The 26,102-nt window shown below is 42.0% G+C and overlaps 1 protein-coding gene across 3 annotated transcripts in view; it reads left to right on the top strand.

Annotated features, from left to right (window-relative positions):
• Positions 1–26,102, top strand: part of CREB5 (cAMP responsive element binding protein 5) — a 426,900-nt gene that overhangs the window by 124,888 nt on the left and 275,910 nt on the right. For all 3 annotated transcript variants that reach the window (XM_066585646.1, XM_066585645.1, XM_066585647.1), the window contains exon 5: positions 16,534–16,703. In XM_066585646.1, coding sequence (XP_066441743.1) covers positions 16,534–16,703 — 170 coding nt within the window. The remainder of the gene's footprint in view (positions 1–16,533; positions 16,704–26,102) is intronic.

Below are 26,102 nucleotides of genomic sequence, written 5' to 3'. Positions count from 1 at the left end.
ATTTTACCATAATGGTAATGTAATAGGTTATTGCACGGAAAGGAAAAGATACATTTAGAAAAGGCCGGACAATACCAGATAGAAGGTGGAGACAATGAGTATCTCAACCATGGTACAATGTAGTAAAAAATAAGAACACGTGTTTATCGTTAGTGTGCGGGCTGAAAAACATAAGGGTCTGATCGCACATCGCAGAGTAGATCCGCACCAAGATCTGCTTGTGCATTTTGGTGCAGAATTCATGCATTGCAATATAATGGATGACATCCATGGTGAAAATGGAGCGTGTTGTGGATTCGAAAATTGTAGCAGTCTATTTTCCATGGCAGATTTTTGCGCTGTGAGACAATAGAATTTGTTAAAACCCACTTCACTTATATTGTACTGTACATTGTTGCGGAATTTCGGTGGGCATTCCGTAGCCGAAATTCCGCAACCATTCTGCAGCATGGCAAGTCCATCGCTAAATTTGTGGAATAGATATGTTCTGTATTTTTCGCTTTATAAGACACATTTTTCCTATTACCAAAGTGGGGGGGGGGGGAGTCGCTGCCTCTTCTAAAGCGAACGTGCTGAAATTCGTCACATCGCCATTTGTTTGCACGATCGTTTGTTTAAACTAAATCATGGTTGCGCAAACAAACTCGCAATCGAGCAAACAAATGTGCGATCAGTTACTAGTACTCTCTCCTCCCTACTGCTGCCCATACGTGTCCCGCTGATTAGTGGTGAGCATCGGCGCGAACTGCTGCTGCTCCCCCGTCTCCACCAATCGACTTCTTCCCTTCCTTCTGCCGAGCTCCAGAACGCTGCTGCTCCTTCTGCTCCGTCGTCCGGTACTATCGCCTGCATTGTCCTGGGTGAGTTAAAAATATGAACTCTGGCAATAGAGGTGGTGTATATGTGGACTTACTAACCATTACTTCAACTCGGTCTTCCTCATTGATAAGACATTACCAATGTTAATAAAGTATTAATCAAACTTTTTAGATCAGTCATGTAGAAAACACAGACCATTCAGCAATTTTTTTTCATTTGAATCAGTTTTGACATGTTCTACACAAAGGCTTGAGGAAATAGCCGTGAAAACATCTCCATCGTCCTAATCAAAGTTCCCCAATCTTTTATACCTTGTGAGTCACGTTCAACTTTGAGTGATGGTCAGGAGCCACATTTAAGTCAAAAATGGAGAGAAGTATTCAGACTAGAGCTACATGGTATCTTTAGGCATGACACATGTTATGCAGCCAAAGATTGCACCATGGCCGTGCTACATTGCAACCTAATGTAAGTAAATGTAGTAATTAGAGATGAGCGAGCACGCTCTTCCAAGCGTGCTCGGGGGGGGGCAGCGGGGGTGAGCGGCGGGGGAGAGATCTCTCTCACTCTCCCCCCCCCATTTCCCTCCGCTCTCCTCCGCCCCCTGTTGCCCCCCCCAAGCACGCTCAGAGAAGAAGGCAGTTACTCGAGATGAGCGAGGCTCGCTTGAGTAAGTGACTTTACCGAGCGTGCTCGCTCATCTCTAGTAGTAATATTGTGACTAGCAAGTTGCCAATACCTGTGAATTTCAAGAAATGCAAACCTGATAACTGCATTTACTTGCATTCAAATGCAATGTAGCAGGGCTGTAGGGCAATTTATAGCCATATTACACATGCCGTCCCGAAAGCCTCCATGTAGACCTAACGTACTTGTGGAAAAAGTATTACGTCTAGTATTATATCGTTTGAATCAGAGGCGTAACTATAGAGGGTGCAGGGGATGCGGTTGCACCCGGGCCCAGGAGCCTTAGGGGGCCCATAAGGCCTCTCTTCTCCATATAGGGAGGCCAGTACTATGAATAAAGCATTATAGTTGGGGGCCCTGTTACAGGTTTTGCATCGGGGTCCAGAAGCTTCAAGTTACGCCTCTGGTCTAAATTGGCACTGTTTGGTGGTTGTGATGTGTCTCCAATACTGTCAATTGCCAATGCATATCGTTACAATTGAGGACTCCCATGGCAAGCCACATGTCGCTTCCGAGTCACTGTTTGGGGACCACTGGTCCATATTGTTCCTAAATGGCCTTTTACACATAATTGAGCAAAAACATTTTTGCCTAAACTTTCTTTTGCCCAATCATCAGCCCATGTAAAAGGGCCAACGATTAGCCAATCAGCTAGCATGTATTTATTCATCAGCTCATTTTTTGAACATAAAAATACTCGCTGGTTGGCTGCACCTCCTCCTCTGTACCAACGGCAGTTCCATAGGGACAAATAACCATGTGAATGATCATTCATCTCCTAATAAGAGCCTGAATTGGCCTGTTTAAATGCCTACCTCATCGATTGGCGTTCAACTACCTGAGCAAATTCTTCCGTCTAAGAGGACCTTAAGATGTCAACGCCAACAACGCGGCAGTCAGAGTTTGATTGTCCAAATAATATAGCAATAAAGATTATTTTAAAAAAAACTTTCACCTACTTAAGTGCTTCACAACTTGGAGATAGTATAGTAGAGTGGTTGCAAGTTCCTGTCCCAGTGTTATATATATGAGATAATCCTGATCTATGGTTCTATTATTTTCCCTTTCTTAATTATCAAATTAAGACAAAGCTTTTGGACTTTAACAGGACAATACATCTAAAGGCATCACTCTCTGACATGACCTAATTATCTCTTTTCGAGATGAAGGATATAGTCCATGTCAGAAGACCACTGGTGTACAGAAGCCTGTTTTACTTGGATGATTCATGAGGAAGTTCAGGAGTAAAAATAGTAATTCGATAATGTCATGAAATGAGGTTGGAGCTTTGCAGGGATGAAATAGAGCATTTATCTCTGTAGACAATGGATATAACTCAATCAGTCCCAAGAAGACTCTTCTAAACTTTCTGGTAAATGTGATTGACAGGACAGGAGTTTTAGCTTGCCTGGAACAAGATAGCATTGTTGAGTTGCTCCTCCAGGCAAGAGATAAACATGCAATTAAACTATTAGACCATCCTAATGCAAGGGGCAGGCAGGGAGGTCATTTATCAAACACTCTTGGGGACTAAATTGTTTAAAAAAACTTCTTCCTACCAGAAATATTCACATTGTATTGAGATGGACTTGTTTAATCTCGACGACAAAGATGGATGGAGAAGTAGACAATCTTGTCAATTGGCCATGAGGAAATCCACTTGTTTATGCTCTTGATTTATCTGAGAAGCATATAGAACAGCTTTACTCTATGTAGTAGACATACTATTGAAGATAGTCGGTTCCGAAAGCTCAGAGATCACCAAAACCTTTATCAGATATCCAATAACTGTAGGCTCATGATGTTTTTGAATTACATCTAATACCTACCATCAGAGGCGTAACTTGAAGCTCCTGGGCCCCAATGCAAAACCTGTAACAGGGCCCCCAACTATAATGCTTTATTCATAGTACTGGACTTCCTATATGGAGAAGAGAGGCCTTATGGGCCCCCTAAGGCTCCTGGGCCTGGGTGCAACCGCATCCTCTGCATCTCCAATAGTTACACCAGTGCCTACCATTGAACATAAATATCTGATTGAAATCGAGAAAGACTAGACGAACACCAACTAAAGATGCTTTCTACATTCAATTAGCCTTAATTAACTGGATTGTATTTTTTATTTAGAAGCTTTTAGAAAAATAGATTGTTTGATTTCTATTTTCACCATTATATCACACAACATGATGGTAGGCAGTAATGTAAGGTGCCCGTACACATTAGGCATCAGGTTGATGAAAATAGACGATTTAGACTAAACGGATTGTCTTTGGGTAAAATTTAATAACAACAAACAATCATTTTAATCAACTGATCACAGAGCAGGCCTTCTTTGAATGAATGTTCTCAGAAAGATTGTTTGACCTTCACTCAGTGTCATTGAACATGTATAGCCAATTTGAACGACTGTGACAGCCAATATGGAGTATGGATACATCTGCATAATGATCATTCACCAGACAATCATTCTTTCACTGTGGTTCTACCATCAAGCTACTAATAACATAGTAAGGCTTCTTTACCACGAGCGTATATCAGCCGGCCATTTTCACGGCCGGCCACTATACGCTCTAATCTGATGTATTAGATTCCAATGCATCAGATCACATAGCCGTATTCCTGAGATGTAAAAGCACCTGGCCAGCCCAATATAGCGCCGGGCATTTTTACATCGGGCCCAAAAGATAGTCCTGGAACTATCTTTTGGGCTAGAATACGTTGGCCGCTGCATGGGCTCCTATGGAAGCCCATGGCAGTGGGCATAGGTGGGAAGGAATTTAGCAGCATGGCTGCTAAACACCCTCCCTCTGCTCTCCTCCCCCCGTGCCCGTGCATGCTCACCTGTCTTCTCCTTCACGCTGGCTCTCTGCAATGGGAGGGGGGAGCTAAGCTCCCACCCTCTCTCCGCCCCTTGTTCATAGCCATCAGTGGGAGGAGGCGGGATGGGACGGTACTTAGCTCCTCCCCCGTTCTGCCACCTTCCATTGCATAGAGCCAGCGGGGAGGGGAAGACAGGTGAGCCTGCGATGGGGAGGGAGGGGAAAGAGGCAATGGCATGGTAGTCCTGGCGCATATGCGCCGGGACCCATGCCGTCTGAACGGGCGCACAAACGTTTTGATTTGTGCGCCCATTCACCAATTTTATCTCTCCCAACATGGCGTAAATGGGCCGGCCATGAAAACGGCCGGCCAATATATGCTCATGGGAAAGAAGCCTAACATAGTATATAAGGCTGAAAAAAGACATATGTCCATCCAGTTCAGTCTGTAACTCCCCCCCCAATGTTGATTCAGAGAAAGGCACATGAGTGCATATATGCCGTGTTTTCATGCCCGAACCGATATATGCAACCATCTCAGGCATTGGTTTCTAATCCATTCGTTCACATGGGCAAATATACGGCGCGTTAAAACGTTGCACTGTAAAAAATGGAACATACGTGACCGAAATATGGGCCCGGCGATTATACGGTGGGTAAAAAGATAGTTCTGGTTCTATCTTTTGACTCGTATATGACAGCGGCTCCCATAGACTCCTATGGGAGCTGGAAAAAGAAAGGGAGGGGGAGGAATTTTAGCAGTATCCAACGCTGCATAAAGCTTATAGATGTCTCTATGTAGGCATTGGAAGTCAATACAAGTATTTATGCCAAGCAAGGGCTTTCCAGAGTGTGACATATTTTTTTTCCCCTAAAAACAACCTTCCCGGTCATATGAATGGATGAGAAAACACTAATTAAGCACGGAACATGATCACAGAAAATCAGCCGTTTGTGAGATTTTATGGCACGGCCGAGAAAACGTAAAAATGCATACGGTCGTGTGAAAGAACCCTCAAAATGTTAGGGACCACAATAGTTTTGGTAATATACTTACCAACATGGCCAAAGTCCTGCTGTGTGACTGCCTTGTATTCTATAACAAACCTTCCTAGTGTTTCCACCACTTTGCCCTAATAGCGATGACCAGTCACCACTATGCTTATCACAAACTACAGAAATGCTTCCCTGTAAGTAGGAGACCACTGCAGTACCCTTGGGGAGATAAGTATCTGGTATTTTAAGGGCACTCTTGCTGGCTCAGTTGAGGTGCATTAGTTGTGTCACAAAGAATTGGCACCCAACAGTCTATAGCTGATAAGCAGGGTTAGTTGCATGCAGAGGCGTAACTTGAACCTGCTGGGCCCAGTGCAAAATTTGGAACTGGGCCCCCAACTATAAAGCTTCATTGATCGTATTGGTTTGCAATATGGGGAAAAGAGACTTTATGGGCTCCCTAAGGGCTCCTGTGCCCAGGTGCGACCGCACCTTCTGCACCCACTATACTTACGCCCCTGGTTGCATGCTAGTTGCAGTTGCGTGTAGACAGGTCATTAGGCAAGCCACATACATGGCGACTGATATGCATATATCTGGAGTATGTTTACATGGAAACATTTGAACAGTTCAGTCTATTAGCCCGTTATCAATAGAAAATAATGATTTTCCTTTGCATATACAGTGCCAACATACTCTGCAATAGTCTATGGACATTGTCACCATTGATATCGCTCTCCGTCCCCTCAAAATCTGATTTCCCTATCTCAATCATAAATAAAGAACCAGTTTCACTGGAAGCCAAATGACCTAGCAGTATATTATTTGTAGTCTGGAAGGAAACCTGTACAATCCCGGGGAGAACATGCAAATTCCATGCAGATGTCCGCCATGATCAGATTGGAGTCTAGGACCCAAGTGCTGCACGGCAACAATGCTAACCACTGAGCCAACAATCATTGGCTCTAGTAAGGAACAAGTCATAGAGTGCACTTTCCATTCCATTTTAGGGATTTTATGCCATAAACCTGACCTAATTGTAATATTGGACAGACTATACATACGCTTGTATTACTGAGCAGCCTTTATACCTACGGTGTATTACAGACAATGCCGAAGTCAAATCCAGCAGTCTACTACAGGTATAAAAGCCCTTAATGACAGTCAGAGATATTATATAGAACTTTTTGCAGGTCCAAGTCTTGAAATTAAATATGTGATTCAGTTTAGGAGAGCAGTCTATTACAGACACAGGTTTTATGAAGTTAGCAATATGGAGGCATATATATGCTATATACCAAGGTGAATGCTCAACAGAAACTGCAGTAACTGTTCAGTTCATTGCCGAGATTTGGTTGAAATAAAACATATAAAGTGTTTGGAATGAGGCCAATCTCAATATGTTGGCTGGTTTTTATTACATGAACTGTTTGCATTTCTCATGTAAAGCTGGAGCTTTGCAAAGTCTGCCATGAATTAGATCATAAGCCCAGACAAAAAGAATCTGGAAGCGAGTGGCTAATATATATATATATATATATAATATATATATTTATAATGTATATGTGTGTGTGTATATATATATATATATATATATATATATATATATATATATATATATATATTAATCTATCTATGTATGTATGTGTATGTATATATATATAATGTGTGTGTGTATATAAATATATCTATCTATCTATATATATATGTGTGTGTGTGTGTGTGTTTTGCAATTGAAATGTAGAAAATATGTTGTTATGGGTGTATTTGCATGTGCAAAATTTCCGTGCGCAATATTCAGAGAATAGAACCTATTTATTTCAATGGGTTCATTCACATGCACATTTTTTCCTGCGCATTTCAGTCACCCAATAAAAACCCTGCAGCATCCTCTATTATTTTATTAATTTGCGCACCAAAGGTCTCCATAGAAGTCAATGGGGGGTGCGCATATGCTCGCACAATACGCTAGGAGTTGTGCAATATGCTATGAAATTCCGCTGGAAAACGAAGACATCTGGAGCTCATTAAGACTAATTAGCCATTTCAATTGGTGCGTCTTTGTTTGTACTGTACAAAAAGTACAGTAAAATTATACTGGTGCGCGCAAAAAATCATTGCTCGTTCCACAAAAAAAGCTACACCCATGAGCGCACAAATGCGTGTGAGTATTTCAGACAACATATTTTCTAATTTTCTTTTGCAAAACAGCATGTACCAACAATAAAATATACATATATACCCTGTTTCCCTGAAAATAAGACATTGCATGATTTTCCAGAACTTTTGAGGATGCAAAATGATTTTTCAGGCTTTTTGAGGATGCTTGAAATATAAGCCCTACTCCAAAATGAAGCCCTGCTAACAGTTAATTTAAAAAGTCAATTTAAATAGTGTCCAGGCAGCTATACATGTAAAAAAGTTCAACCTTTTGGAACAAAAATTAATATAAGACACTGTCTTATTTTGGGGAAACAGGGTATATCCCGCCCAGTAAGTTCGCTGTTGATTGTTCCAAGCATATCCACTCTTTCAGTAGGATTATATTTTCTTACATTGCTTCCGGTCTTCCCCAGACTCATTTCAGATTGTGTCCCCTTGTTTCCTGGTACCCTTAGACCACTTTCACATGGGTTACAAAATCGGGCGATTTTATAGCAATGCGACAGAGCTACAAATCCCATGTATGTGAAGCCCATGCTTTCCTATGCGTTCTTCCACATCAGCGATGTTTTGTAGACTTCTATATTGCGAGACTACAATATCGCATCATGCTCTATATAGCTGCGATTTGCAAGGTTTTGTAGCCTGTATTTCCCTATGGACTATTCCTTTCTGTTGCTTCGCATCGCACAAAAACGCGTTTTTCATGCGGTGCGATGCAACTTTTACGAAATCCTACTGTTTGTCCCTAAAAAAAAGACCTAGCTGCAGAAAAAAACAAAAAAGACAAAACATGACCTAAGAGGCGCTGTCCGGCACTGCCTCATGTCTCCTCAGGTCCCCGGCAGACTCGCTTGTAGTTTTCCCTGAGCGTTTCCTAGTCAGGAGTTTGGAAAACCCTGCCTCCAGGAAGCGCTGTCTCTGATTGGTTCTCTAGCGCTGCGGCTTAGCCAATCAGAGCCAGTGCTTGATGAACCAATCACAGCCATTCATTGAAGGAGCCAGACAGCGCCTCTTAGGTAATGTATCTTTTTTTATGCAGCTAGGGCTTATTTTCATGGTATTTCAAGCTCCCTGAAAATCCTGACAACGCAAAGTCACACTACTTTGTAGCACCATGCAGGACTCTGTAGCAACACAAAATTGTGATATCCCCGCGAGAAAACGCAGTGATATCACACAGAACATCGATGCGATATTGCTATAATTTTCTTGCAGCGATATCGCTTTTGCCCGTGTGAAAGAGGCCTTATGTTTATTGTGTAGGACCCTAAAGAAGCTCCCGTCATCAACATAGAAAGTGATTTCCAGCTTCCAGCAGCTCTTTCTGACTTTTATGTGTATATAAAATATCTATATATGTATATCTATCTATTTACCTCTTTCATATCTATCTATCTCCTATCTATCTATCTATCTATCTATCTATCTATCACATATATCTATATATCTCTATCTATCTATATATATATCTCTATCTATCTATCTATCTATCTATATATCTCTATCTATCTCATATCCATCTATCTATCTCATATCCATCTATCTATCTATATATCTCTATCTATCTATCTATCTATCTCATATCTATCTATCTATCTATCTATTTATCTCTTTCATATCTATCTCCTATCTATCTATCTATCTATCTATCTATCTATCTATCTATCTATCTATCTATCTATCTATCTATCTATCTATCTATCTATCTATCTATCTATCACATATATCTATATATCTCTATCTATATATCTCTATCTATCTATCTATATATCTCTATCTATCTATCTCATATCCATCTATCTATCTATCTCATATCCATCTATCTATCTATATATCTCTATCTATCTATCTATCTATCTATCTATCTATCTATCTATCTATCTATCTATCTATCTCATATCTATCTACCTCTCTCATATCTATCTATTTATCTACCTCTATCTATCTATCTATCTATCTATCTATCTATCTATCTATCTATCTATCTATCTATCTATCTATCTCATATCTATCTATCTACCTCTCTCATATCTATCTATCTACCTCTCTCATATCTATCTATCTACCTCTCTCATATCTATCTATCTATCTATCTATCTATCTATCTATCTATCTATCTATCTATCTATCTATCTATCTCTCTCTCTCTCTCATATCTATCTATCTAGATATAGATATTCCATTTTAAATATATCAAGTCCTTGCAGTGTGAAGTAATTGTGGCTTGTTGTATATGTACACGCAGAAGCAAATGAAGTTTAAGTGTATAAGCCAAATGATCTTCTTTGGCGCATACTGTAATATCATTAATAGTCTGGTTGGCCGAAAAAATAACTATAACATCTCAGCCCGATAGAATTTAAAGGGAAGAATACTAAAGCTGTCTTCATACAGGCGTAATTGCACGTGTATTTGTGCACTCGAAATTTGCGCGTGCCATACCAAGAGAATAGAATCTATCACACGGCTGTAGACGTTTTTACATGCGCAAGCCAGCGGCTTAAAAACACATGAACGGGCACACAAATCTAACATTTGTGCGCCCATTCCGACGGCATGGGCCCGGTGAATATACACCGAGACCGCAATGCCGTTGGGCGGGGAGAGACAGCCTAGTTCTGCTAAGCTGTCTCCCCCCTTCCTCCCCCTTGCCGGCTCACCTCCTCCCTTCTCCCCTCCGGCTGTTTGCAATGGAAGGGAGCCGGCTGGAAGCGGCGCTAAGCTCCCGCCACCTGTCTGCCTCCAGCAATGGGAGGGGGCGGAGCAGGGTGGAGCCTAGCTCCGCCTCTGTCCCGCCACCTCCCATTGCAAACAGCCAGAGGGAAGGAGAGAGAAGGAGAGAAGGGGTGACAGTTTAGCAGTCACGCTGCTGAACTCCCTACCATGTCCCTTCTCCAGGCTCTGTCATTGGCTCTATGCAGCAGCCGACGAATTCCGGGCAGATTTATAATTCCAGGACTATCTTTCCTGCCTGGCATAAAAGTGCCTGGCACTATATCGGCTGGCTTGGTGTGATTTTGTGCATTGGAATATAATATAAATGTGCAAAAAAATGCTCGTATGACCGAGTCCTAATACGTCAGAAAATAAGCTGCTGTTAATGTGCACACATATACATCACAAATACCTAGTTACACTCATTGACTGCAATTAGTCATTATTTCATATGATGGACTTTACTCTAGTGGAGCCTGGAGTCATCACTAATGTAAAATAATTTCATTACATAGACCTAAAATACTTAATACATTACCACAATAGGAAATGGAAATGTTTTTTACATATTAAAATGGTTTATTTGTTTTTTCAGAAACAGCGCCACACTTGTGCATGGTCTGTGTCTGCTATTGCAGCTCAGGCCTTAGTCAGACGGGCGTTTTTTTCGCGCGATTTGCGCATGCGCATGCGTCCGGCGATTTTTTAAAACCATTGCTTTGCAATGGTATCGGACACATGAGCGCTTTTTATGCGCTCGTCCGATAAATTATAGAACAGAAATCGCAGATCGCACCTATCTGCGATCTGCGATTCCTGTTCTCTTCTCTGTATGCGCTCAATGGGGCCGGCGGCAGCAGCGCCGACCCCATTGAGAACATATAGAAGACAAATCATTCTTCTCTGCCACAGCTGTAACAGCTGTGGCACAGAAGAACGATGTTTGCCCATTGAATTCAATGGAGCCGGCAATACAGCCGCCTCCATTGAAAGCAATGGGCTGCCGGCGAGCGCAGGATGAATTGTCGGGAAGGGGTTAAATATATAAGCCCTTCCCTGCAATTCATCCAGAAAAGTGTAAAAATAAAAAATATATATATACTTACCTTGTCCCGGCAGACGGAGTTTAGAGCGGCCGGCCTGCAGTGGGTGTGAAGGGGGTGTGAGTCAGACCTGCCCCCTGATTGGCTCAGCGCTGAATGAAACGCGGCTAGGAGCAGATTTTTCGGGCGATTTTTTTTTTTTTGGCCCAGGTCATGCGATTTGCGGATGCGCATCCGTCATGCGATCCGCAAATCGCGCGAAAAAACGCCCGTGTGACTAAGGCCTCAGTCACATTTACTCGAACCTATGGACAACAGCTTTGCCTTTTCCTGAAAAAAGGCAGATCTACTTTTCCAGTGCTGGATCATCCCTTTAATCTTTCAAAACATAATCGTAGTTTTTTCATTGTATGGTGTAGTAGAGTATATGGCACGTGAAGAATGCCTTTCAAGGTGTCAGCCAAGGAAGTGAAAAAAGTGAAAACAAGTACTTGGGGCTAAGCCTGATGGCATACCCATGAGTGCTGGTTTATTCTTTTTTCACTTTACTTGGCTGATACTTTACGAAGGCTTTGAGTCCTTCAGGTTCTGCTTTGAATGTCCTGGATGGACACTTTTTTGTGGTTTTCATTATAAGCTAGCTTGGCTTACAAGTGTGTTGTTGGGTCATCTTTTGGACATCACCGCCAAGCTAGGTAGCCTTCATTTAATTAATCTATACATCTTCATTCCTCGTTTCACCCGAGTGCTGTCCATTTGTTTACTGTCTAATTTCCTTCTTTAAAGGTGTTGACGGACTAGACATTGGTGGCATATTGCTAAGATATGCAACCAATTATATCATCAGTAGGATCCAGCCATAGTGACTGCGGCAGATCACTAGAACTAAAGGGCCTTTTACTTGGGCAAATTATCGGGCACAAGCTTTCAACAAGAGTTCGACTTAGAATCATAGAATGGTAGAGTTGGAAGGGACCTCCAGGGTCATCGGGTCCAACCCCCTGCTCAGTGCAGGATTCACTAAATCATCCCAGACAGATATTTGTCCAGCCTTTGTTTGAACACTTCCATTGAAGGAGAACTCCCCACCTCCTGTGTTAACCTGTTCCACTCATTGAACACCCTCACCGTCAGAAAGTTTTTCCTAATATCTAATCTGTGTCTCCTCCCTTTCAGTTTCATCCCATTGCTTCTAGTCTTTCCTTGTACAAATGAGAATAGGGCTGATCCCTCTGCACTGTGACAACCCTTCAGATATTTGTAGACAGCTATTAAGTCTCCTCTCTGCCTTCTTTTTTGCAAGCTAAACATTCCCGGATCCTTTAACCATTCTTCATAGGACATGATTTGCAGACCGCTTACCATCTTGGTAACTCTTCTCTGAACTTGCTCCAGTTTGTCTATGTCTTTTTTAAAGTGGGGTGCCCAGAACTGAACACAGTATTCCAGATGAGGTCTGACTAAGGAAGAGTAGAGAGGGATAATGACCTCACGTGATCTAGACTCTATGCTTCTCTTAATACTTCCCAGAATTGTGTTTGCCTTTTTGGCTGCTGCATCACATTGTTGACTCATGTTCAGTCTCTGATCTATTAGTATACCCAAGTCTTTTTCACATGTGCTGCTGCTTAGCTCAATTCCTCCCATTCTGTATGTGCCTTTTTCATTTTTCTTGCCCAGATGTAGAACTTTGCATTTCTCCCGATTATTGGTACAGACAATCAACGGATGAACCAGCAAACGCCCAATTATTCACTGATTATTTTGTTTATGCAAGCACAAAAATACTTGCTGATCAACTGCGCATCTTCCCTTATGAACAGTGACATTTACAGCCAACCAATGACAGCTGTATGGAAATGAATGATTGCTTTGAACAATCATTTGTCCCTGTATAGGCAATCCTCTGCCATGTGGGAACTAGCGGCAATAAATATGCCTTGTCAATTGGCGCTAGTTACATGCCACATAATTTTCTGTTTTCTATACTCTTATTTTTCCTACTGGCTTCTACAATTTTCAGACTTGGGCTTATAAGACATTGGTGAAATATTTTATTGATAAACTGGAGTATGGCTCAGTTTTGCTACTTCGGACTGTTTTTGTGGGGTGGTTTGCCATTGCCTTCCCCAGTCTTTTACCTACCAGCAAGCTGCTTACTCATTTTACCGATCTCGGAAGGATGGAAGGCTGAGTCAACCTTGAGCCTTCTACTTGAACCACGCAACCTTCAGGTCGTGAGCGGGAGCTTAGGACTGCATTTCTGCTGCCTTAAAACTCTGCGCCAAACGAGGCTCAGCTGCATCTGTAATAAAATACTATGCAATTTCAATGGTATTGAATTAAATAATATGAAAGTCTATTATTAATGCTCAATACTTTGTCAGCTCTTGGGTTTAGGGTGCATCCGTGGATCCGGTCTGTCTAGAGAGCACCTACAGCAAAAAGAAAAAAGATTTTGTGATACTCCTGTACTGTTCTCCGTAAGGGGGTGTGCGGAGCTATCGCTCCACTTTACCGTAACCGGGCTATTTTCGGTCCGGGTAGTATGTACAAGCTGCTCTATGTAAAGTACTGTGTACGGAAATTTTTTCCTGAGCCTATTAATGCAGCACTTATAATTTTGAGACCTGCCATTTCTCATATTGTCACTTTGAACTTTTATTCCAAATACTCTTGTTTGAATCCCGCTCTGGTGAGGCTGTAAGACGTCCGCACTGAAAGGTGTATTTATTTTACTTTATGCAACTGGTTTTATGCCGTTCAGTTATAGCTTTGAGCCTTACTCCTTCAGAGGTGTTAAATACATCTTAAATCGTAAAACAAATGTTTGAGAATGCGGGGCTGAATATGCAGCAGGACATTTTTTAATAGTTCCTTTATATTTATCAAAAATCCAGAATTAATTTACGCCTCCTCATCACTCTCCAGGCTCCAAAGTCCTGGTAAAGTTAGTATTTAACACATTCTTTATCTCAAGGCGCAGCTGCTTTATAGAGATTTGATACTAATGTGGAACTCAAGTCTGTTTTTCTTTTTTTGTCAAACCAACAAATAGAAAATGAGTTGTTTTAAAAGGTAATTCCCATCTTACATTTATGGCATATCTGCAGGATATGTCATAAACGCGTAAGATGGAAATACTCCTTAGGTCCCGGTCAGACGAGCGTGCTTTTTGCATACACAAAATGAACGCTTCTAGAAGAACCAATGGGTTCCTATGGAAGCGTTCATATACGCGGAATTAGAGGCACAAAACGCCGCGCACCTAAGAAAGATAGAACATGCACGATCTTCAGGGCGAGACGACAGGAGTTTCCATTGACTCCTATGGGAGCAGAAGTTAATGGAAACTCCTGCGAAGGGAATAGCTATCCCGCTGCTTACAGCAGGGCATTTCAAGGGTGTTGCTGGCCAGAGGCACCTCTTCAATGTCCTGCTTTAAGCAGCGGGGTATTCCTCCTACCCCCCTCCTGGGCAATTCCCCAGCAGCGCGCGGGGGGGGGGAGTAGGGGACTTCCCCACCTCTCTCTGGACAGGATTGCCCTATTGCAAGGAGAGAGTGGGGGGGGGGGGTGTTACATGGCTTCCCCTGAGTGCATGGAAGGAGGGGGCAGGGCTGGATGGATCGTCCCTTTTAGCCCTGCCTCCCGTGGCTATAGGGATTCTCTGTGAGAATCTTCCTAATGACATCAGATACTCTCTGTGGTATACTTTCTACTAACATGTGATCCACTTCAGCTGGTATTTCCCTCCATTCATCCTACAAACATCTGGTGAGTTCTCTCAAAGATGTTCACTGTTCATATTTCTTGATTCAGCATTCCAGTTTGTCCCAAAGATGTTCAGTAGGGTTCATGTCTGGACTCTGTACAGGCCAGTCCAATCATTTGTAAGAAGGCGCGTCTTGTTGGAAGTATGGCCGACCATTTACAGACTATTGCCACATTGTCAACAGCACATTGTTGTCTAGAATGTTAAGGAAACCTCTGTGTTCATGGTTGTTACCACTACAACCAACAAACTGAGTCCATACCACATAAAACATCCCCAGACTGTAGCGGACCACAGCCGTACTTAATCGTTGGCACAACCCACCTTGTCAAAAGACATTCCTCAAGTATCCTCCTCACTCAGGTACGTCCATCTGATTTGAAGATGGAGTAATATGATTCATCACACCATAGAACGCTCTTCCATTGCTTAACAGTCCGATAACAACATTGCTTGCATCATTGTCGATGGGATGATGCATTGTGCTTTGTGATGGACAGCTTGTGTTTAGCGTCATAACCCATATATCTAATAGTGAGCAGTTCCTGTCACAAACTATGGCTGACACCACTAAGGCTCTGCAACTTACGTAGCATGGTTTAGGACATGTGACTTACTAATAAAACATGATCCATTCTACTGGTAGGAGTGTCCGAATGCTTTTTTCTAGGATAATGTATAGAGCCATAGGCATAACTTGAAGCTCCCGGGCCCCAATGCAAAATCTGTAATAGGGCCCCCAACTATAATACTTTATTCATAGTACTTGGGTCCTTATATGGAAGGGCCCCCTAAGGCTCTTGGGCCTGGTTACAATCCCATTTTCTGCATCCCCTATAGTTACACCCCTGTATAGAGTGCTACCTGTCGGACTCCACTTAAGGGCTCAGTCACACGGGCGCATCGCCACCGCTACACCAGCGCCGATGCGCCCGTGTGACTAACAGTTAGAAGACGGCCGTACCTGAAGACGGACGTCTCTCTCCAGCGCTGATGAAAGAACACATGACCGGCAATGAAGCCAGTCACATGTTCTTTCCTCCGGCGCTGCAGAGAGACGTCCGTCTTCAGGTATGGCCGTCTGCTACCTGACTGAGCCCTAAAGGAGTTTTCCGAGCCTCCCAGTCTAGTGCAGGAGCCCTGGTTCCACTGCTCACATGAGGTGGTCATGTGCCAGATACACCAACAGCATTGTAAAAGGCTAGAATATCTTGTGACAAATGAGCTTGAGAATTATCAATTCTATAGCAATGAACGATATTCAGCTGATCCATTAAAATTATATCCTGCCATGTGGTACTAGGAGGGATTCCCGCCTCCCCCCACATTTGGATACAGTTGGCTAGGGAGTTTTGTTTCCCTTTCCTCTGTATCAAACCACTATGTCTGAGAAAAGTTAAACTTGATGGACGTGTCATTTTTTAAAAAACAACATAAGAGGAATGACCATGATTGTGGCCTGATGAACTGGATAAAGAAAAGAGTAATGCTTGGCAATTTCCTTCCTCTTGCAGAACATCACACTACATAATTCGGTTGGAGGCATGGGAGGACCAGCAGGACACCAGCTATCAAATACAAGACTGCCAAACCATGACACCAGCGTTGTAATACAACAGGCGATGCCATCTCCCCAGTCCAGCTCCGTCATCACACAAGCACCTTCTACAAATCGTCAGATTGGGTAGGATGACAAGTTTATGTTCTTGTATGGATGTTTCACAGCTTCCTCCAGGATTTATTAGAATGTTAGATGAATATTTGAATATTTATCTCAAATGTAAAGAATTTTTATCACTGCAACGGACCAGAATCATCACAAATGGTAGGCGATATTTCCGCATAGTGCTATAGGTTCATTTTTATGGGTTACGTGAACTTGGATTGAGTAACATTTGTGCTGTTGTTTTGGCACATGATTAATGATGGTTGACCTTTATTGAATTTCCTTTTAGCAGAAGGGACAAAGACTCATAATGAAAGGAATGTTCTGAACCATCACTATATTGTTTCAATGTCAACTTTTGAATTGTTTCCAACCATGTGGCTTATACATGAAGTGAATGTATCTGATGTCCTAGGTTGTTCATAGTATCTGGGAAGATTGATAGAAATGTTTATAGCTGTGAAGAACAGCAATTGCCATAAACCAATTGGATATCCTTAGTAGAAATCTTTACATTTTGGCATATTTTGGTCATTTGAGTAAAATTCTAAATTAAATAAACATAGTTTCAAGCTGTGTGATGGACTTTTGGTGGTAGAGTGGTAATTATATAAATATGACTCCATTGGACATTGTAACCTTGTAGGTAGCTGTTGCTGCACTAAAGGAAACTACTCAATGCCAGATGTTAGTACCTTGGACACGCCAAAGATAATGATTGATAGCCCACCCTCCAGTATATATCTACTTTCATTGCTAAAAAGGGAATAGGAAAAAGAAAGGCCAGTGCTTTCAAAGGCAGTATATCTGTTATATACAATAGATAGAATAAAAAAGCCATATAGTGAGTGCCAACTCACCTAGTGGAGTTGTGCGTGAATAGGCACAACTCTACGATGAAGTTGAAGGTCAATGGACCACCCTAGATTCCAGGAGCCTCTAAGGAGAAATCGTCAAACTGCATACCTCAAACAGTTTGCCATGATCCTAAAAGGTGGAAGAACTTGAACAGACCATCTAGGCAGCATTGGAAAACCATCTCTGGTTCCAAATATGCCCACATCAAGTAGGAAGATACTACAGAAAAATATACTGTATATCAGATGCTGCTGGTCTTTGAAAGAAAAAAGTCTTGTGGCAAATGTGAATTCAAAGAGGTCTTAATACAGGTAAAGCACAGTTCAGCCCTTTAGGTCAACAAGCTTCTTAAAGTTCACCTTTGCCAAGAGACTTTCACCTTTCAAGGACCATCAGCAATCCTTGTCATGTAGCCTTTTTTCCCATGGTCTCTGTCTACTTGATATCTAGTTACATGGCAGTGTTTTATGACATTTTTGGAGGTAAAGCTAGAAGTAGATTCAGAAGTTCTGGGAACTATAAGGTAGGTAAAGTCCACATTTGCAAGCACCGAGTCATGACGGACTGCTTGGATGACGTCACATTGTGACGTTTTCTTGGCAGACTGCTTTTGCGGGATGGTTTGCCATTGCCTTCCCCAATCATATTTTAACCCATAGTAAGGAAACTATAAAGGAAGGGCTTATACTTCCGTTTTCTGGTGGATCTACCTCTACCTTTGGCTTAAAAACTACATGAAAAACTGCCACAAAAGCCAATGTGTGAAACCATCCTTACTCTTCTTGTCTTGTACCCACTGGCCATATAATACATAAGAACCAGTATATTATTTGTGAAATACTCCAAAGCAGTGGACAACCCCAGTAGAAGTTAACTTTCTCTTGACCGCTTCAGATAGACTTCTCTACAGCTGCCCCTTATGGGCCATAACGCAAGACCCACCAGAGAATCTTCTGGTCTTCCGGTGGGCCAGGCTAGCCCTGGGATTAGTAGGCTACCAAATGTCTTCTATTTGTTTGCTGTCTGATCCATTACATTGATACACATGTCTAAAATGATAATTTACAATTGTGGACAGATTTTACCCCGAGTTTATTTTAATTTTTGAAGCATTTGATATATGATTTCCACATGAATACACAGGTATTCAAGGGAGAAGGCAATGATGGGCATCAAAGTGTTTCTTGATAGTATCTGACCCTATGATGCCAACATTTCCTTTATTTTCCCTCACCCTGTCTGAGCTGTTACAAACAGGATTATGAATCTGCGAGACTTATGAGTTTTCCTATTTGCCATAGGAGGATAAGCAAAAATAAAAAATGTGAGCCTTTTGAAAATGTATGCCTCGAACAGTTGTAACATGAGCATGAAAGGCGAAAGAACTTGGACGGACTTGCTTTCATTTCCATTCCCTCCCAAAACACATTAAAACCAAAACATTTGGGAATAAGTAGTATACTAATTTCAAATGTGAATTTCTTAGTGGTCTCCAGAGAATGGATCTTTTAACATACATTTCATATTAAGGATTGCACATTACACTTTGTATAGCGCCATATTGTAGTAATATTCTGATTTTATCACGGCCTCAAATATTTAAGTGTCAAAGTATGGCCAAGCCACCTGCAAATGTTTGAGATGGCTTCTTTCCAATCCAAACAGCCAACAGTAATGAAAGTCTTCTTTCAGGCTACGCGCTGAGCTCTGCTCCGGCAGGAGGCTGGGATCCACCTGTGCCCACGCAGAGCTCCATTCGTTGGGGAGTGGTGAAGTGTTCACAGATGGGGCTCTCCTGGGAACGTTGTCGTCTTTCTCCTCCACCTTCCTTTTCAAGTTCTTCCCATTTGTGTTCCTATCCACTCACGCACATTCACTATTCAAGCAACCTTTTTCATTGATGCTTTGCCTTAGTAACCATAGACTGTATTAAATCCGCGGATCCTGGAAAATGCTATAATATTAAGGGAAATTATGGGTAGGATTAGCTGGAAGAAACGCCTCTCTAATATAAAACCTCAGGGCATTATAAAGCCACATAGAGAGAGTTAAAAAAAAACGTTAAACTGCAGCCTGAAAGCTATGAAAAGTCATTGCTTAGTTTAATAAGGTGTTTTCTTGTCAAAATGTGAAAAGCCTACGAATAAATCGAATCCAAAACAAATGGAAGCATAGTCACACCTTACAAAACGCACCAGCGAGATTGGCATGATTTGCATGGAGCAGGAGCACAATTATTCGCCTTTTTGCTATATTTATGGACTGCATGTGTGTGCTTTTATATGAGCATTTGCATCTGTGCTTATTCCGTACAGCCAAATCTTGCATATATTAAGTATATATTACGTGGGGAATTTACTAAGACCCATCATACGCCATCTGACTACATTAAAGTAAGGCATGCCAAATGAATAAATAAATCTTATTCGCATAGAGCCAACTTATTCAGGTAATTTATTTATTGCCCCCCACAAAGCTGGGTACTCATTTTACCGACCTCAGAAGGATGAGTCAACCTTAAGCCGGCTACCTGAACCACGCGGGGATTGAACTCGCAACCTTTAGGTCGTGAGCAACAGCTTAGGATTGCATTTCTGTTGCCTTAGAACTCTATGCCACATGGAGCTCCACCCACTTATTTGAAATGGGACATAAAATTAAAAACAGCTGCAATTTTTTTTCCTATGTGTGCAAAAATGTGAAACTTTTTTCCACCAGGAAGCTGATGTAAACTTTTTCATAAACTTCCTCTATGTATCCTGCAATCTAGGCACCTGCTGATTTTGGGGGGCAAAATAAAAATGGGTTCCTTTTCATTGCTTAGTTTCTGTTTCAGAAATAATGAATGATGACTAGAGATCAGCGAGCACGCTCATTTAAGGCTGATGATCGAGCAAGCTTCAGTTTTTTCGAGTAACTGACTACTCGTCCGAGCACCATGCAGGGAAAGGGGGCGGAGAGAACGGGGGGGGAGAGTGAGAGAGATCTCTCTCTCCACCCCAGCCGCCCCCCCCCCCCCGCGCATGGTGCTCAGACGAGTAGTCAGTTACTCGAAAAAACTGAAGCTCTCTTGACCATTAGCTTTAAACGAGCGTGCGAGCATTGTCCTTAGCGAGTACCTGCCCGCTCGGAAGAAAAGTCGAGGAGCTGCGGGGGAGAGCAGGGGGGAACGGAGGGGAGATCTCTCTCCCCCCCCCCCCCCCCCCCGCTCCCCCTGCTCACTCCCGCAACTCACCGCTCACCCTCACCAGCACCCGAATCTTTTCTTCCGAGCGGGCAGGTACTCGCTAAGGACAATACTCGCTTGAGTAATTGTCCTTAGCGAGTATGCTCGCTTATCTCTAATGTACAGCCTTACTGCAAACTTTTGGGAGTGTTAGCTTATAGGAGTGTCGGCTTTAGTAAAACAGTCACCCAAAAACAAAACGCCTGAGATCAAGTTGGTTCCCTCAGGAGAGTCTAGCTTTGTGTTTCAGTGATGGGTTACCAGTGTTACTGTTAGGGATTACTATTAGCATTGGTTTAAGTGTGTAAAGTCTGTATATAATCCTATTTTTTGTCTTGGGTAATATGTAAAGCTTTCTCCAGCTAAGGGCATTATTAAAGGCTATGGACATCTTCGGGGGTATTTTTTTCTGCACTTAAATGCATGGATTTAGGGCTGACAATCATTTTTGCAGTAGGGTTTAATTAAAAATGTTGCGCCATTTGTTTTCTGCAGATTCCACCAATCACTGCACACACAAACTGCAGTCTTTACGTCTCAGTAGAATCGTATATTATTCGCTTGGCTTGCATTTACACTGAACAATAACTGGGTAGTTTTGCTTATCTGTTGGGTCATAACCGCACCTCTAGTCAACACTTTTGCTACTTTTTTTATTCACAATATTGTTACATCGCCTGCTTACACCAAAGGATTTGCAGCAAAAGGAACATGATTTTTCTGTCCGCATGAAAAATTAATCCAGCAATTATCTAATAATTTATTGCTGATTGTTCAGTCGCTCATTTATGGGACATTAAAACGGGATGCATAAAAATAATCACCGGATGGCAGGCTTCTCGTTACGTGTAAACGGTCCCTGCTCAGCACTTCACATAGAAGGGAAAGCGCCTAAGCGAGAAGCCAGAGAAAATCCAGCGATCAAGCAGCAAAGTTCTCTTAAAGCTCTACACAAGCGCTAACGACCTTAGCGGTGACGTCAGCGCTCATGCAGTCGTTTACTGTCATCCCGTGTAAGAGGGCCATTACACCTAACAATTGTTTGACAAATACTCAGTCTAATTATTACTCACATGAAAATTGTCCAATGTAAAAGGGCCCTTAGTTTCCCTCTGCTCTGTCCTCTCCTGCTTGTTCTTATCAGCTAATGTATGACCACAACATAGTTTATCTTTGTTGCGGCCATAAATTAGCTGATAAGAAAACAAGAAAGAAGAGGTAAGCACTGAAAACTAAAGGCCCATTTACACGGAATGAATTTTGCTCAGAATTTGTTCAAACGATGGCATATGAGCGATAATCGTTGCGTGTAAACGTAGCTATCGTGCACTCTTCGGCTGAACGATGATTTTAAGGTAAGCTTAAAATCCATTGTTCAGCCAGAGACCAATAACAGGGACTGGACGCTATGTTCTGCACAGGAGTTGGAGATTACATTGTATTCTGCCAACAGCCCATACAAGAACAATGGAGCTGTGTGCAGAGCTCAGATCACATACTGGGATCGGCAAAGAGCTCCTGGAGGCCCCTTTATACGCAAATAATGATAATAAAGTGTTAATGGACATTAGTGTCCATTAACGCTTTCTGCAAAATGATCGCTAAAGCTGTCAATCTTTCAGTCATTTGAAAGATTGTCTTTGCATGTAAATAGGCCTTAAGCATCAGTCAAGCCTCACTGACTGATCCCCTACTGAGAATTAGACTGCAGTCTCTACATACAGTGATATGTAGAAACCGCGGAAGACAAATGGTACAACATTTTTAACAAAACCCTATTGCAAAAATGATCATCAATTCAAAATATATTCATTTAAGGGCAGAAAAAAAATTGCCCCCCTCCCAATAATATTAATGCATTAAACTAATTAATAAATACATACAAGCCAATTCTTATAATTCTTATAGTTTCTTATAATTGACCACTTTTAAAGAATAGATACAATGCATCTAAAATGAAAAAAGAAAACTTTTGCAAACTCCTAATTAAAAATGTCCTCCCATTTTCAATGCTTAAAGGCTACAGACAAGCCTTAAAGCACCAACTGAGTGCATCCATAAAGTGCCACGTACTATGCCACATATGTCAATGGCTAAATAGGGCAGCTTTCCTTCCCTTCTTCATTGATCTTTCTTGGCTGGTCACCAAGATGGATCATTAAGCTGCCAAATAACGCCCTTCTTCTTTGAGTAAAGTAACAGATTGTCTTTAATATGTTAATCACACATAGGATCCATTATTTCCCAGAGAGCCTTGTCTCCCTAACCCTTCTTGTTGTTTGGTTGCCGTATGTAGCATTTAATAGCAATTCCTTTAGATTTCACCTTTAGTAGGGACACATCGCTTTCTATGGTGTACGATGTGCCAAACCTTCACCCCTCCCTGTGCAAAGCAACTACAAACTGTAGTCTTAAAATGCAAATGTACTACTAATATTAATAAATAGGGAACAGTAGATGTAGATCCTAACCCCAAACAGACAGACATTGACTAAAAACAACCTAAATAGTAATTAGGTGGAGAAGAGGCTCGTTAAGCCACATTTCAGAAAGAAGTATAAATCCCCTAATTATATTCTAAGCCGCTGCTGTCTAGTCGGGGCAGCCAATTTATGTCTACACGTTTGTATTAGTCGAAAAATTTTGCACTCTCTTCCCGGGCTTACGAGTTCTGCAGAGAGGAAAAACAGATGTGACTTTTCATTGATTTTATGGGATTTTTGATTTGGACTCGGTCATTTTTGTTGATAGAAATCTGTCTTTCGTATTAGAGGGTTTTCAATACCCTGGAACTCTAATAAAAACATGGAGGTTCGTCTTACTGTGAAGCTCATTTAGGGACAAAACTATTTTAAACTGTGTATTTTATTATATTTTATTGTTCATAGAACGCTATTATTACGATTCCTATTAGTCATCACTGCAGTAGTAATAGTTGTAATAAACTCAGTAAGCCCATGTTCATACTAGCTTTGTATATTTTATTTATTATTAGACTGTCATAAAAGAAGGCGTTGGGGTTTTTTATAACAAAAATGTCAACCAAGGACTTGAATGCGTAACTTAAAGGGTTTTCCCACATTAGTATGTGATGGACGTCATTTACTTGTTTGTGGGAACCCAACTGCCTGGATCCTTGTAAAGGTTTGCTAACTGAGACCTCTGGCAAAAAAGTAAGCATTTATGTATAATCAGTTTTAATACATTTTAAATTGTAACAACATCAACACAATAACGCGGTATAATATACCCTGTTTCCCCGAAAATAAGCCCTACCATGATTTTTTGGGGGAGACTTGAAATATAAGCCCTACCCTAAAAATAAGTTCTAGCTGTATTACATAAAAAAGGAATACATTACCTAGCAGGCTCGGTCCAGTTTCCTCCTACTACTCGCCTCCTACTACCTCCTCCTACTACCTCCTACTACTACAGACAGAAGATCAATTTCTGGTTACGGGATTTATAAATCTGACCTCCAGGAAGTGATGGCTCTGATTGGTTCTCGAGCGCATTGTGGAGGCGAGATTTATGAATTGGCCAAACAATGCTACGGCTCTGCCAATTCGTAAATCTTGCCTCCACAACGCAATGGCTGTGATTGGTTCTTCGTCCGATGCTCAGCCAATCAATGCAGCATTCAGTGAACCAATCACAGCCATTGCATTGGTTCATCGAGCACTGCATGGATTGACTGAGTAGCGCTAGAGAACCAATCAGAGCTGTCGCTTCCTGGAGGTGGGATTTATAAATCCCATAACCAGGAAGTGATCTTCTGTGGGTGGCCAAGGACTGCAAGAAGCGCTTCAGAGCCCCAGAGAGCAAAGGGGGAGAGACCAGGACTGAGCCTGTTAGGCAAGTATAATAAGACATCGCCCAAAAAAAGACCTGGTGCCTCTTTAAGGGGAAAAAATAATATAAGACAGGGTCTTATTTTTGGGGAAACACGGGTAGCGAGAGTGAGAGAAAAATTGCTTAAGGCACAGCGACTCCAAAAAATGGTGATAATAAGATATACAGGTTTTATTATATAAGGAGTAAAACCAGCAGAAAAAACGTGTTTCGAGGAATAACCTCTGCACTTCAGACACCAGGAGCCACACCTTCGGCCTGGTCCTCTCCCTATAGTTTGCCTACTGGCTATGCTGGTATGGCAAATTAAATACTCACTGCAGCCCCTGCAATTACTGAAGAAGAGGTTATTCCTCAAAATGCGTTTGTTATGCTGGTTTTACTCCTTATATAATAAAACCTTTATATCTCATCATCACCATTTTTTCGAGTCGTTGTGCCTTGAGGCATTTTTCTCTCACTCTCACTGTGTACTTCTTGACCTGTCTTGTATAGGTACACGTCTGGCCGGTAGCACCTCCCAAATACAATTGTACCACTATTCACAACGAACTATATACATTAGCTGAGTGCTGCCTCTAATTGGTCACAGAGCTCAGCCAATCAGAGGTAGCGCTTTCAGGAGGCAGGGATTTTTAAATCCCCGGCCAGAAGAAAATGCTTTAGAGCAGTTCAGGGGAGCCGGGGAGAAGACGTGCTGGAGCTGGACCGCACCGGAGAGGTGATATATTATTTTTTTAAGCAGCTAGGGCTTATTTTCAGGGAATGGCTTATATTTCAATCCCTTCCGCGAAAATCCCTGCAGAGGTTGCCTTCATCCCATTGCTTTCAATGGGACGGCAGCAGCATCGGCCCCATTAAAAGCAATGGGATAGCATCGTGCTCCTCTGCCACATCTGTGACAGCTCTGGCAGGGAATTCTTTCATCCCTGTGGGTAGTGTCCTCATCACTGAACACTGTGACAGCACTGTCACAGTGTTTAGTGATAAGGAGACCATGGTGGAGCAGCTGAGCTTCTCCAGTGAACGGGCAAAGTCTGATGTGCTATGCATATGAAACTTTGCCCATTCATGAGTTTTGCGCGCCTATGTGCGCATTTTTTTGCGCACATAGGCGCGCAAAAAACACGCTCATCTGACCGAGCCCTCAATCAGCTCTTCAGTGTGAGCATCCTCTGTGTCAGCAGACCCCTATCTCTGCTTCTTGAACTTCTGTTGTTGTGTGTCAGGTTGAAAAGGGGGAATTGGGTTCTAGGCATGTGATCTTACATTAAACTGCTCCACTAATATTGTAGTAACTGTTACCTAAACTGGTACAATCATTCATATCTGAAAAGCTATTGTAGATAACAAAACAGTTTTCGTTGTGATGCAAATGGCCCTGAGGGGTTGTCACAGATGCTGCAATGAACTTGAACCAAGCTTTACTTATAGTCTGAAGAGGCACAGATTCATGATGTTGACAGCTACTGAGAGGCACA

The sequence above is a fragment of the Eleutherodactylus coqui genome, chromosome 12 (assembly GCF_035609145.1).
Source record: "Eleutherodactylus coqui strain aEleCoq1 chromosome 12, aEleCoq1.hap1, whole genome shotgun sequence".
Lineage (NCBI taxonomy): Eukaryota > Metazoa > Chordata > Amphibia > Anura > Eleutherodactylidae > Eleutherodactylus > Eleutherodactylus coqui.
The sequence above is the reverse complement of the archived record's forward strand: the minus strand, read 5'-3'. Positions and strand labels throughout refer to the sequence as shown.